Below are 15,095 nucleotides of genomic sequence, written 5' to 3' on the forward strand. Positions count from 1 at the left end.
TCGACGCATTTTCCACTCCCAATTGTCGCTCAATACCTCTTTCCAATTTCAACAAATGTCAATATTTACTGGCATTGTTTATTTGCTTGTTATGCCAAATGTTTGTTTGCGTATCTTTTTGACGAATGCGTCGTGCAATTGCCAATCTCGTGGCCAATGTGCAAACTAATTTAGATGGCACACAATGAGGTCGAACAAAGAGAGGCAGATGACCAGTCAGCTGAGTCTGCAGAGTATACAGAGCCATCCAGACCACTCGTTGAGCTATCAGAGCGCAAAAATCGATTTCATTTGTGGGCTGAGCACCGGAAGTGCGAAGTGTAGGACAACGGTGACTTAATGTCTGTATGTGGTTGTTTATAATTTTAACCGTCTCTGACGATATTCATCTCAATAGGATTCTTGTTAAAGCAAACGATTCACAAAATTCATACCTTCGATTCAGGTCAGAAAAAGCCGGTTATAATGGGTTGCAATCGAAATGGCGTTTTCTGCAGTATTTTTGCAAAAATGCTTAATCTTTTTCCAGATCAGGAAATTTTATAATTTAATAACCTCGTTCGAAACTTCTTTTCGATAAATTCACTTGAAAGAAACACTCCCTTAGCTTTGGTGAAATTATGAAAGCGTTAACCTTTCTAAATATGCAAAACACACAAAAATCGGTCTAAAAAAAGAAAAAATCGGTCAAATGAGCCTAAAGCCTCACTTGTACCAAGTTGGCCCAGCTGAATTATTTCGATCAAAGTTCTATATCTCCTTCAGTTTTCCTTCGAGTTTGTTGAACTTTTGACACAAAATTACGGAAGCTTTAACCTTTTTATTGTAAATATTTAAAAAATACAAAAATTGATTTTGGAAAAAACAAATCGGTCAAAAGAGACTTCAGCCTCGTCAGTACCAAGATGCCCTTAAAACCCATAAATAAAATGCAAAACTGCTACGTTACACACACAGCGACTCTGTCAAATTCGCTGAGAGCAAAGTAACGGCATCACAATCGGTGCCACCTTATTATTCTCTCCATTGTAGATTAGGTCAGAGTGGCTTTTTTTAACCGGTTTTTTAATTATATTGCTCAACTAGGCTATTGAAAAACAAAATTCTGAAATTAACTTCGGCTACCACCTCACAAGGGACTCGACAGCAGAATTCTGCCTGCTCATTTCACACACATGTCTAATCAGTCGTCGTTCAGACCGCACCGAAGTAACATAACGTAGGCTGTGTTAATTTTTTTGCGTATATCACCAACACAATAACAGTTTTTTCGTAAACAAACAGCTGTTGCGACCCATGCGACGTCAGTCAATCAGCTGATTCATTCAAATACGCTGACTAAATGACTACTGGGTGGGCAAATGTACATAAATGGTTTCATCAACACCAGGGACTTTAATTGAAGGTGGTCTATTTCCCTATTTTCAATGGCGAGCCATAACCAAGCTGTCATTTCGAATATATTCTATTTGCATAGTTATTTTTAGTGTGGGTATATCCGTCTGGGTGAGATTTCTGTCGGTCTAAATGAAATAAAAAAATTATGTGGATGGTGGCTTTCAATTTCACAAAACACTATAAGGAAATCGTTTCGTATGATGCGTTCGCATAGAGATTTCAATTGATGAGGCAGGGTAAAGGTGGATATACTTCTGAAGAATAATGAATTTTCAAACTAAGTGTTGCTTATAATAGAAAAAGAGGGTTGGAAAATATTAAAAAAAGATTGTGCAAGGACATTAGACAAAGGGCGACGCCTCCAATTAGAAAAATGAAATTAAATATTATAATATTTTTTTTTTAAGTACAAAAGGCCCAATAAAAAGGAATTATTCTTGCAAGCTTATTTGTGTACTTATACAATTATACATACATATATACTTATAAAGTACATAATACATACATCTCTATTTTATAACCACTTTCTCGCGTGCAATCCTTCGTTCCAACTGTAATCGTGGCTTTAATTTGAAATTTATGTGCTAAGCAAATAATTGCAGCATCTCTAAAAATTTCATTTGATTGTGTAAATATTTAATATTTGTGGCAGAAAATGAACTGAACTAAGCACACAAATACTCGTACATACACACACAGCCGCACAAGCATTCAGTCAGCCATTCAAAAGTTGAATTGCGTTGAATATACTTTGCCTTGCTCATGATTAAAACCTAATAAAGTTATTTGCAGAAGTACTATAGCAAAAACAACAACTAAAAACAACAAGAGAAAAGCAACAACTAGAACAATGAGCTTATGTACATAAATCAACACACATGCGCGTACAAAACAAAAAGCCTGTAGAGAAATTCGTTAGATTCTATTCTATACATTCTGCTAGTGAACTCCAATTGCCAATTTAAGCAGCGGGTGTATTTTTGGTGGCAATGTACGTCAAAGTGTGTCGATTGACATTTCATTGTGCATTTTTTTCTTCATAGCTCTAAACGAATGCAATTAAAATCTGGTTTTAGATGCGAAAGTGTTGAAAGGGAGTGAATAATTGGAAAAATTATGAATTTGATATTTGAATGCTACAATTTTGTGATACCTACAGATTTTTTGAATTTCAGTTTTCATTATGCAGATTGCCGTATAAAAAATGACAGGAAAATTTGGGAACAATCTGCATTTCTTAAGAAACCCAATACCAGGCTGAAACTTCATACTTTAGATGAAGTTGTCAGCGCTTTGAGGTATAAGGTGACCTAATTGCATGTTTCAGTAGAGGAACTCTTCTTGAAAAAATTAGGTATTAGAGCTCAGTTACATATAGAGTTGTTTAACCGATCGGTTCTGGTACTATCAAACTGTACCAAAAATATAAGATGTACCGAATTTTCTCTTTATTTACTTCCATTATTAAGACCCTAAAACAATGGCCAAGCCAAAGGAAGGTAAATCAGTGATGATCCGAGTACAGACATGGCTAAAGGACTGCGAATTGAAACTGGGCACAGCGAAAACAGAGCTAATCTTTCTAACCAACAGACTTGCCCCATTAGAAGTAGATATATAAGTTCTCGATGCCAGTTTGCTGACGAGAAGAGTGGTCGCATACCTAAGAGTACAACAGACTCAAGATTAACTTATTGAGCTCACATAAATCATGCTGCGTTGCCAAAATAAGAACTTGATTCTTCGCTAAGGATGTAATGTCGACGAAAAACCTTACAATCTGTGCAACGTAACTGCGCTCTCACTGTGGCTTCTTCATACAGAACTGTATCAGAACCAGCGGTTTTAGTTATAAGCGGGTATAACGTCTATACGTTGGGTATAACGTCTATTGGCGTAACTGAAACTGTTAATTTCAAAATGTCATAACTTTTTTTTTTAAAATTGTACAATAATTTTAAAAAATGGGTTTTAAAGCCAAAGAGTTGTACTATGCGACCTTTTCGTCGAAAATTGAAAAAAAAAATTTTCTATCCCAAAAAAAATTATCAAAAATGGCTAAAATGGCCATTTTTTTACCTTTTAGGCTTCATTTACCAAAAATCCTGCGTGATGGAGCATTTTGAAGGTCAGATTCGTTTTCAGCGCATAAAAAACTACAAGAAACAAGTACAGCCATTCTAGAAACTTACCCTCGCAGGACTGTGTAATCGAGGAAATGATGATAGGCGAAGATGCATGGAATGCCTTCGCGAATTTCGTGGATGATATTATCCGAAAAAAGAGGCGCAAAATGGGCAATTCGGCTTTGGACGGGAATTTAACATATTTCTATTATAGCTAACGACTTAAGCTTCCAGGAAGCTTCCTAAAATTTAATTTTCTATTGATTTATGGATAAAACCTTTTAAGAAGAATCCTCGAACAGGACGGAAAAAGGCCAGACCCGGGTGCCCAACGGTGTTCAATCCAGGGTTAAGTAATTCAATTGCGTTCTCCTTTCAACGGGTTTTCACTAAATTGGCCTGAATTTTCAAAAGTAACACCAGTTCTTTCATAATCGCAGACGGCTTTTCCTGCAGGGCACTAACAGAAAATGAAAACTAGAAAGCGTTGAATTATCTCTGCCTCTGCTAAACAAATACCATCAACCCAACACGCAGTACCAACAAAAAAAAAAAAAAAAAACACACACACACACACACAAATATCAATCTCAACGCATTCCAATTTATACGCGGTAGAGGCAGGGTAGGAACGCCTGGCCTTGTGGGTGAGGGTTGCTTGCGGACGCGCGCGCAAGCTCTCCATTTTTTGTTTGGCATTTAAAATTTGGTTAGGACGCCGCTCGATTGTGCACTTATCTATTTGTGGTAATTTAAAACAAATACCAAAGTTTATTTAATAAAATACGAGTACATACGGAAAAATTGCTAGCACAAGGATTTGGGGCCAGGCGGATGCGAAGGCATGGAGTGGGGGATTTGCCGATGTAAACATTTAATTGGCAAAAATAACCAGACTGAAGTGAAACGCACACAGATGTCTGTAAAACAAAGAGTAGTAGAAATAAATTTCTGCAAGATGTGTTTTAATTAATTGAGACAACAAAAAGGATATTTTTCAAATGTTTAATTAACAAATCTAAGCATATAAATAGACGTAGCTGCAAAAAAAAACCTGCACTACTTAACATTCAATGTAAGTCTCAGTGATTGCTGTTTTGTAAATATCATTTGGCTTGGAAAAGGAGTGGCAGTGTGTTTTTTTTCTCGGACAAGCAAAAGTTCAACGATGGATGGGTCCGATGGCTACCACTACTGCTTTCCTGATCCTCGTAAGAACAGCGTTTTCTAGTTTAAGGCACTATATCGTTGTTGTTGCTGTTGTAACGGCTTACTAAACCTTGTCAGTACAATGTAGTTACCGGTCGTCTTCGTCTAGCTCATCTAACGGTAGGCCCAACTGACATACTGTGAGTAGGTTTGATGGGGCCTGTGAAAAGGTGGTTAGTATCGTGCGGGGTGCCTTCACATGCTGGACATATCTTTGCTATGGCGGGGTCAATTCTGGATAAGTAGGAGCTTAGTCTGCTACAATATCCAGAATGTAATTGTGCCAAAGTTACGCCCGTCTCACGGGGTAGCTGGAGCTCTTCATCTGCAATAGGTGGTTGGACTCCGATGGCGGCCTTCGTAGGTCAGGAGTTTAGAAAGGTGGTAAATGTCCTGCGATGAATGTCGTTGAGTGTTTGTCTGAACACTGTCCGGTCCAGTAGTTGTCGGTTAGTTTTGTCCTGGATTTCGTCGTATTTTGGTAGTGTCGGCCTGGAATTTCAGTCAACAATTTTAACATTTACAGGGAGACAATGTGCAACACAGCCAAAAAAATAAAATTGTAAAAAATCCACCAAAATCATTTAATGAGCTTTAAAACTGCATAGCGCAAATCTTTAAATATTTTGAAGTTTTTTTTTAAATCTTGAAACTTGGTTTAATATGGCCTTCGTAATGGAATAAACTTTGTTTTCATAAAAAAAATTAAATTTTAAATAAAAAACAAAATAGGTAAATAGTCAAAGTTTGTTAATATTTGGTGATTTTATAATTTGGTCTTCATCTTTATTAGAAAAATATTTTTTTTCAACAGGGTATTATTTCATAATCAGATTTTTAATAATTTAAAAAAAAAAATTTTAGAGTGCTGCACAGTTGGGGTTTTTTGACCAATTTTGTTCAAAAATGGCTACAGCATCCAATTTTCGACCGCTTTTAATTGTGTGTTTTTTTTTTTCATTCAAAGGTGAATTTTGATTCAATAAGAAAAAAATTGAAATTCGGGTCCAAAATCATTTAGGAGCATTAAAAAACCGTTATTAAAATCGGTCGAAAATTACCTTCTCTAGGATTTCTGAGCAAAATCGGTGGGAAAATCCCCATTGTAGCCCTCTAACAATGCTTGTAGGTTCTGTTAACTCTCACTTACTTACTATTAACTCCACTAACATTTTGCATAACTCTCGCACTCATCAGTAAAAGACTCGCTCTTTACATACATTTTAATACAATTTTCTCGGATAATATTAGATGCCCAACTAAGTTCTAGCTGTTTTTTTGATGAAAATACAACTTTATTCTGAAAAAATGGTTACAAGTGAATCATTGAAAGGGTTACCGTACACTTTTCCCAATCCATTTTTCCCAAAAGTCATTTTTCCCAAAACTTTTGTTCCCAATAAAATAACTCCCAAACCAATTTTCCCAAAACCATTTTTCCCAATTCAATTAAAATCCTATTTTTCCCAAACTTGTTTTTTTTTTGCGTAGAACTCCTTTTTGCGTGGGCGGCCTTCGGCCGCGCTTCAAAAAAATAACCCTCATCAGTCCGACTCCGGCTACGCAATCCACCGTATTTTTGCGTAGAACTCCTTTTCGCGTGGGCGGCCTTCGGCCGCGCTTCAAAAAAATAACCCTCATCAGTCCAACTCCGGCTACGCAATCCACCGTATTTTTGCGTAGAACTCCTTTTCGCGTGGGCGGCCTTCGGCCGCGCTTCAAAAAAATAACCCTCATCAGTCCGACTCCGGCTACGCAATCCACCGTATTTTTGCGTAGAACTCCTTTTCGCGTGGGCGGCCTTCGGCCGCGCTTCAAAAAAATAACCCTCATCAGTCCAACTCCGGCTACGCAATCCACCGTATTTTTGCGTAGAACTCCTTTTCGCGTGGGCGGCCTTCGGCCGCGCTTCAAAAAAATAACCCTCATCAGTCCACCTCCGGCTACGCAATCCACCGTATTTTTGCGTAGAACTCCTTTTCGCGTGGGCGGCCTTCGGCCGCGCTTTAAAAAAATAACCCTCATCAGTCCAACTCCGGCTACGCAATCCACCGTATTTTTGCGTAGAACTCTTTTTCGCGTGGGCGGCCTTCGGCCGCGCTTCAAAAAAATAACCCTCATCAGTCCAACTCCGGCTACGCAATCCACCGTATTTTTGCGTAGAACTCCTTTTCGCGTGGGCGGCCTTCGGCCGCGCTTCAAAAAAATAACCCTCATCAGTCCAACTCCGGCTACGCAATCCACCGTATTTTTGCGTAGAACTCCTTTTCGCGTGGGCGGCCTTCGGCCGCGCTTTAAAAAAATAACCCTCATCAGTCCAACTCCGGCTACGCAATCCACCGTATTTTTGCGTAGAACTCCTTTTCGCGTGGGCGGCCTTCGGCCGCGCTTCAAAAAAATAACCCTCATTAGTCCGACTCCCGCTACGCAATCCACCGTATTTTTGCGTAGAACTCCTTTTCGCGTGGGCGGCCTTCGGCCGCGCTTCAAAAAAATAACCCTCATCAGTCCAACTCCGGCTACGCAATCCACCGTATTTTTGCGTAGAACTCCTTTTCGCGTGGGCGGCCTTTGGCCGCGCTTCAAAAAAATAACCCTCATCAGTCCGACTCCGGCTACGCAATCCACCATATTTTTGCGTAGAACTCCTCTAAAGAATTTATTTTATTGGGAACAAAAGTTTTGGGAAAAATGACTTTTGGGAAAAAAGTCTTGGGAAAAACAGTTTGGATGAAAAAATTTGGGAACATTTGCCTTTGGGAAAAATAAGCATTGGGAAAAAAGTTTTGGGAAAAATGGATTGGGAAAACTGGTCGGCAACGCATTGAAAGTATTGTCCATCGCTGGATACTACTTTTTTCCCTACATTTCGTATACCGTCGCTGTAAAACTGTTCCTCTTTTGAGGCTATCCACGGATCAAGCCATTTTTTGATGTCTTCATATAAATGGAACTGCTGGTCAGCTAGACCATGTGCCATCGATCGGAACAGGTGATAATCGGACGGCGCAATATCTGAAAAATATGGCGGGTTGGGTAGGATTTCCCATTTCAGTGTTTCCAGGTAGGTTTTAAAGGGTTTGGCAACGTGAGGCCGAGCGTTGTCATGCTGTAAAATCACTTTTTCATGCCTCTCCGCGTATTACGGCCGCTTCTCACGCAGTGCTGGGCTCAATCGATCAATTGAAGTCGATACCGATCCCCAGTGATAGTTTCGCTTGGATTTAACAGTTCATAATAAATAACACCAACTTGGTCCCACCAAATACATAGCATAACCTTCGCAGCGTGAATATTCGGTCGAGGCGACGACGTAGAAGCATGACTGCGCAGTCCCCATGACTTTCTTTTCTTTGGATTGCTGTAATGCATCCATTTTTTATCACCCGTCACGATGCGATGAAGAAAACCCTTCCTTTTTTGCCGCTGGAGCAGTTGTTCACAGGCGAAAAACGACGTTCAACATCTCTTGGGTTTAACTCATAAGGAACCCAAGTTGAACCCAAGTTGCGTTTGACACGGATCCTCATTGAGCAATGCCTCCAATTCAGCGTCTTCGAAGGTTTTTGGCCTTCCTTCACGCGGACGGTCGTCAACATTAAAATCACCGTCTTTGAAGCGACGGAACCAATCTCGGCACGTTGTTTCACTTAAAAGCAGCATTTCCATAAACTTTTTGTAGCTCTCGATGCGCTTCAGCCGCCGTTTTTTTCGAATGAAAGCAGGAAATCAACACTTCCCGCCAATGACGATTATTCGGCACAAAATCAGACATTTTCACAAAACCAAAAGTATATGATACCAAAAAAAAATCACTAATGTGTCGAAGCAGTTTATTTGCCAAATGTCTAAGCTTTGTTTATGACGTTTAGGTTATGTTAGAATCGACTAGCACATACTGCTGGCGGCATCTATTGACAAACAGCGAGGTTTTAGATGCGCACCTAATACTTACCTTTAGTACATACTCACCTTTGTTAATCTTATGTCATTTAATTAATACAATCTTCTGTTAACGTGAACCTTTATTAATGCTAATTTTATTTATACCCACATGCATACGTTCCCACTGTAGTTTATCCTAATGTTATCGCTACTTACAGACATATGTACATCTGCAATTGGATTCTCTCTGAGACCTAGTTTAGGTTGCTCTTAGCTTTTAAGTGAGAGTTTATATTTCAATAATGACGAATAATTTCATACAAAATATCTCCAACATCATTATTAACATATGAATGTATGTGGAATGTTATGTTACATTTTGAAATAACATCAATACGGACACCACAAATAGGAGAAGGAGCTCGGCCGAACACCTAAGAGAGGTGTATGCGCCAATTATATATTGTTTATATGTTTATACATACATATTTAGTATATTTAGCATTTACCATTTCTTTTCTTTTTTTCTTCCCCACAGGATGTCATGTCCAGTGAAACGCTCTCACTTAAATTCCTCGATGTTGTCACCATTTTGCTCAAATATTGCGGCAATAAGTGTTCGGCGGCTAAAAATAGTGAGACACAGGCTGTGATTATTGATCTTATAGCGACAATTGGTTTCCTCTGTGCCAACAACAAAAAGAATCAAGTAAGTAGTTAATTTTAGCTGTTTGGTTTTTTGCTAATATTTAAAATTTTTACTTACATTTGATTTTCGGCATTTGCCTTTTTTTCGTTACTATTATCTCCTCCCAACGCAAAAGGATCTACTCACCTCAGAGCAATGTTCCATTATAATTAAGAGCTTAACCAAATTACCTGAACATTTGAATGTGGTCGTTTATCCCTGCTTAGTCACCATAACGTTCCAAAATCAGAATGCTCGCAATGTGATAGCACGTGATTTTAATTTAGAAGTAAGTGATGAAAATAATTACCAATAATACGTGCATACTTATTTATGTATGCCCTTATAGGTACTAGGGAAGATACATATACACATACGCGTTTTTAATATTTTTTTTATTATAAGGGAAGATCTGTTATGAGCTATGGTAGCGCATGGAAAATACGCTACTCACGATTTAAAATTGTTTTTTTTTGTTGTCATTTACCGGCTATGTTTCTTGTCTTTGACTCAACATTTGCGCGATTTTTTTTTTGCTTTTCTTGTAAGTACTTTTGTTGAGATTCAATCTGCAGACCAGTTGTAGATATTAACTGGGTGCTTCTTGTGCCGATGTGCCAAAGTCCTTCTGCAGAAGCTGTCTGGATTATGAGATGGAATCATTTCTTCAGCACCTTCTTCTTAGCTGCCCTGCTCTCGTTGGGCAACGATTCAGACACTGAACTCTCACTTTTTAGCTACACCTGCGGATATTTCTGGTTTAAATATCACACACCTGGTGAACTTCTTCAGTAGCTTGCAGCGGTTAACGCAAATGTAATAAACCACTGTGGTCATCATCCGCTAATTCAAACCTCTTCTTCCTTGTTCCACCTGTTTGGTTCTTTGCCCTGTGCTTTTCTCCTGTGTGGTATCACAATGGACGAATTTTTAATTCTTTGTCCAAGTAGGCCCCAGCTATTTATTCTATCCTATCCTTACTGCTGATGGCCACCAGTTTCCTTCCCTTAATAAAAAAATAATAAAAATTAGGCGGAGTTTTCAAAAACTTCAAACTTGCGCTAGAATTGAATGAGCTAAATGAGTGCAAAAAAAATTATAAAAAAAATTTTCCCAAAAAAAAAAAGAATGAAAAAAAAATAGTTTTTCTTAAAAAATAGTTTCTTAAAACTAGAGGTTGAATTAGTTTTAAAGGTGACACACAGATGGCGCTATTTATCACTTTATCGCGTTGGCAATACTGAATATATATTCATGACAAAGCCTCATCCCTAGGCTTTGTTTATCAGTATCTGTCATTTCGCTGAAGTATAAACAACGCAGTGTTTTCGTGCTCCGAGTATGTCAACTTTCGTGCCGTCGAAACGCAATTTGCGGGAAGCTTTGCTTTTCTGCTTCAATTTGAAAAAAAAATACAGCCCAAGCCCGTGAATTGCTGCAGGAGGCCTACCCAGACCATACTCTGTCGATTTCAACATGTGAGTACTGGTTTCGACGATTCAAAAGTGGTGATTTTCACACCGAAGACAAGGAGCGTCTTGGCCAGCCCAAAAAGTTCGAGGACGCGAAATTGGGGGAATTGGTAAACCAAGAAGAGCTTGCTGAATCATTGGGCGTTGATAAATCAACCGTTTGCAAGCGTCTAAAAGCGATGGGAATGATCCAAAAGCAAGGACATTGGGTCCCGTACGAGTTGAAGCTGCGCGACGTCGAACGGCGATTTTTTACGTGCGAATTGCTGATCGAGCGACAAAATCGGAAGGGTTTTTTGCATCGGGTGGTGACTGGCGACGAAAAATGGATCCACTACGATAACCCAAAACGCAAAAAATCATGGGGTTTGCCCGGCCACGCATCAACGTCGACGGCCAAGCAGAATATTCACGGCAAGAAAATCATGCTCTGCATTTGGTGGGATCAGGTCGGCGTCGTATATTTTGAGCTGCTCCAACCGGGCGAAACAATCACGGGGGATCGTTACCGACTGCAATTGATGCGTTTAAGCCGGGCATTGAAAGAAAAACGGCCGGAAACGGTAAAAAGGCACGACAAGGTTATTTTGCAACATGACAACGCTCGGCCGCATTTTGCTCAACCTGTCAAAAAATACCTTGGAACGCTTGGCTGGGAAGTGTTACCCCACCCGCCGTATAGTCCAGACATAGCTCCCTCCGATTATCATTTGTTCCGGCATATGAGTCTCGATTTGGCGGACCAGCGGTTCTCCTCGTACGAGGCTACCAAAATATGGGTTGAGTCATGGATAGCTAAGCAGCGGCCAGAATTTTGGAGAAACGGCATCCGGAAATTGCCCGAAAGATGGGCGAAAGTTGTAGCTAGCGATGGCCAATACTTCGAATAAAATATTTTGTACCGTTTTTTCACAATAAAGCCCCAAATCTTCGAAAAAAACCTTTAAAACTAATTCAACCTCCATAGTTTCTAAAAAAATAGTTTTTCTTAAAAAATATTTCTTTCATAAAAATTATTTCTTTAAAAAAATATTCAAACTTGTACTAGAATTAGCTATAAGACTGCAACAAAATAATTATAAAAAAAAAATTTCTTAAAACAAATAAACAAAAAATATTAATTTAAAAAAATAGTTTTTTTTAAAAAGTATTTTTTTTACAAAAATTATTTAAAAAAAAAATATTTCTTGAAAAAACTAGTTCTTAAAAAAAATATTTCTTAAAAAAAGTAGTTCTTTAAAAACATATTTCTATAAAAAATATTTCTTTAAAAAAATAATTCTATAAAAAATATTTCTTTCACAAAAATTGTTTCTTTAAAAAAATATTTATTTCACAAAAATTATTTCTTTAAAAAAATATTTCTTTTACAAAAATTATTTTTTTACAAAAATATTTCTTTCGAAAAAATTATTTGTTTAAAAAAATATTTCTTAAAAAAAAAACACTTCTATATTTTCTATTTTCTTGAAAAAAATAAAAAATGTTTATTAAAATTTCCTTCCCTTAATAAAAAATCAAGCGGAGTTTTCACCAACTTCAGATTGGCACTTCGTTGCACTAGAATTTAATGAGCTATGAAACTGAAAAAGCAAAATTATAAAAAAAAATACTTCTTAAAGAAAAAAAATTCTTAAAAAAGTATTTCTTTAAAAAATTATTGCTTTGAAAAAAATATTTCTTTAAAAAAATTAGTTCTTGAAAAAATATATATTTTACAAAAATAATTTTTGAAAAAATTATTTCGTTAAAAAAAATATTTTATTGAAAAAACAAATTTCTTAAAAAAATGAGTTCTTTAAAAGAAATTATCTCTTAAAAATATGTATATCTTTCACAAAAATTGTCTTTTTAAAAATTTTCTTTAAAAAGTTATTTCTTTGAAAACATTTCCTTAAAAAAAAACTTCTTTAAAAAAATATCTCTTAAAAGAAAATTATTTATTTAAATTACCTTCCTTTAATAAATAATAATAAAAATCACACTAGAATTCAATGAGCTATAAAACTGCATACCATAAAAATGAAAAATTCTCAGTAAAAAGTATGAAATTTTGTTGAGAATTTGGAGAATTTTTTTAAGTGGTATAAAATGTGAAACTTAAAAGTATGCTGCTTTTGTTGCGACATTAGTCATATTTTTATACAAAATTTAGGGGGAAAATTTGGCAAAATATTGCGAATCATGCAAAAAACGCACTGTGCCAAAACTTTTTTTGCTCACTGTATATTAGCTCTCAACTTGAACTTGCAATCAAAGCAAAATTCAGTTTTCAAAGCACAATATACCGCGTATATATGTATGTATCTTCCCTTGTAATTTCTGGTTTTGTTGTTGTTTTTTTGTAATAAAAATATGACCCTTTACTAATATATTTCCTTTTAACCCATTTGCATACAGTTTCTGGATGAGTATAGTAAATCAGAGAAAGCCAAGAAGAACCATCTAATCGCTTTGCTCAAAGAGAAGACCTAAACGTATCAAAAACAACAAAACAAAAAAATCAATAAATACATATACACGGCGCTTATGACTGGATCGAAATATTCGCGTTGACAATTTCGAGTGTCATTTGTGAAGAATATTTTTAACGATCCTTGACTGCCTTCCCAATTGATAGAAAAACAAAATTTACATTCACTTACACGTATTCGTAGCAGTAAAATGAAAAAAAAAAGAAATGAAATACTTACCACTTCTACTACCAAATGACACAAACATGCATACTTACGCATCGCCCCCCTTTTGGCATAGACTTGAATGTGCAAAAATGGATATGCTGGGCAATCAAGTTTGAAAGCTTATTGCACTGTGAAAATTAGAAGACTTTAATTGCTGTTGACGAAAATTATTTATGTTTTCAGTTTTGGTATAACAAAGAACATCCAAAAGCTAGTGAAATTTGCACATTCTTGCCTCTGGCATAGGGGGCGACGACATGTAGAACAAACAAAAATGTGAAAAATAAATTTGTAGGCTCGTAAATAACCGCAATAATTTAAATATTACTAAAAAACTTTGTGCACCAATTTAAGCAGTAATAACAAATAATGAAAATGCAGAAGAAGCGATAAAATTTAAAAATTATTGACATCTTAGAATTTTGCTTTACACAAATAAATATACACACATTAACCAAAACATACCCGGAATGACGTGATAGTAAAGTTTTTACGTACAGCTTTTTGTAATGAAGTGGAAGAAGAAGAAGAAAAAGAAGAAGGAAAGGACGAGAAAGAATAAGAAGAATGCAATCAATAAGTACTTGAACTTTGTAACATTCGATTCCTGTTTATTTGTTTTTGCTTTTAAGTCACTAAAACGTAAATTATTTATGCACTAAATTAGAAATATAATTATAACTGTAGTTTTTTACTCATAATATTTTTTATACGCCTTATGTTTGCATGTCTAAATACGCTATTTAACAAAGACTACATTTAATTCAAACCATTAATTTTGCTCATTCTCGAATCGATATATGAATATACACTGCGCGAAAAAAGTATAGCATACATACAAGTTTGAAACCAATTTCATATTTCACTTAAACTTAAAAAAATATTTCTTAAAAAAAACTATAAAACCAAATATTTCTTAAATAAAAATTATGTCTTAGAAAAAAATATTTTTTAAAAAATATTTTCTTTAAAAAAAGTATCTCTTGAAAAAAATTATGTCTTTAAAGGAATATTTTCTTGAAATAAATATTATAAGTGTATACACTGCACGCAAAAAGTATAGCATACATATAAGTTTGACACTAATTTCATATTTCACTTAAACTTAAAAAAAAAAATTAGAAAAAAACATTTCACTAAAAAACATTATTTCTTAAAAAAATTATTTCTTTAAAAAAATTATTTCTTAAAAAAACAATAATTTTTTAAAAAAATTATGTCTTTCAAAAAAATATTTTCCTTAAAAACATATTTTCTCTAAAAAAATTAGTTTTTAAAACAAATTATTTCTTTCAAAAAATATTTCTTAAAAAGAAATTACGTTAAGAAAATTTGTTTCTTACAAAAAAGGTCTTTTTTTAAACAAATTATTTCCTTAAAAAAAATGTTTCTTTAACCCTCCGTTGAACACCGTTTTTAAAACCTTCGGTTGAGCACCCGGGTCTTGCCTTTTTTGACCTATTCGAGGATTCTTTTTTAAAGGTTATGCCCATAAATCGAAAGAGAATGAAATTTTAGGAAGCTACCTGTAAGCTCAAGTCGTTACCTATGAAATATGTTAAATTCACATCCTTAATCGAAAAAGTCTGGCCTGAAAATTATTTCTTAAAAAAAGTGTTATTTCTTAAAAAAGTAT

At 35.8% G+C, this 15,095-nt stretch overlaps 1 protein-coding gene across 1 annotated transcript in view; it reads left to right on the plus strand.

The window, feature by feature from the left end:
- Positions 1-14,352, plus strand: part of LOC129247152 (uncharacterized) — a 29,048-nt gene extending 14,696 nt beyond the window's left edge. The window contains exons 4-6 of the mRNA XM_054886112.1: positions 9,157-9,327; positions 9,443-9,595; positions 13,179-14,352. Of these exons, the coding sequence (XP_054742087.1) occupies positions 9,157-9,327; positions 9,443-9,595; positions 13,179-13,253 (399 nt within the window). The 3' untranslated portion in view covers positions 13,254-14,352. The remainder of the gene's footprint in view (positions 1-9,156; positions 9,328-9,442; positions 9,596-13,178) is intronic.
- The last annotated feature ends 743 nt before the right edge of the window (positions 14,353-15,095 follow it).

The sequence above is a fragment of the Anastrepha obliqua genome, chromosome 5 (assembly GCF_027943255.1).
Source record: "Anastrepha obliqua isolate idAnaObli1 chromosome 5, idAnaObli1_1.0, whole genome shotgun sequence".
Lineage (NCBI taxonomy): Eukaryota > Metazoa > Arthropoda > Insecta > Diptera > Tephritidae > Anastrepha > Anastrepha obliqua.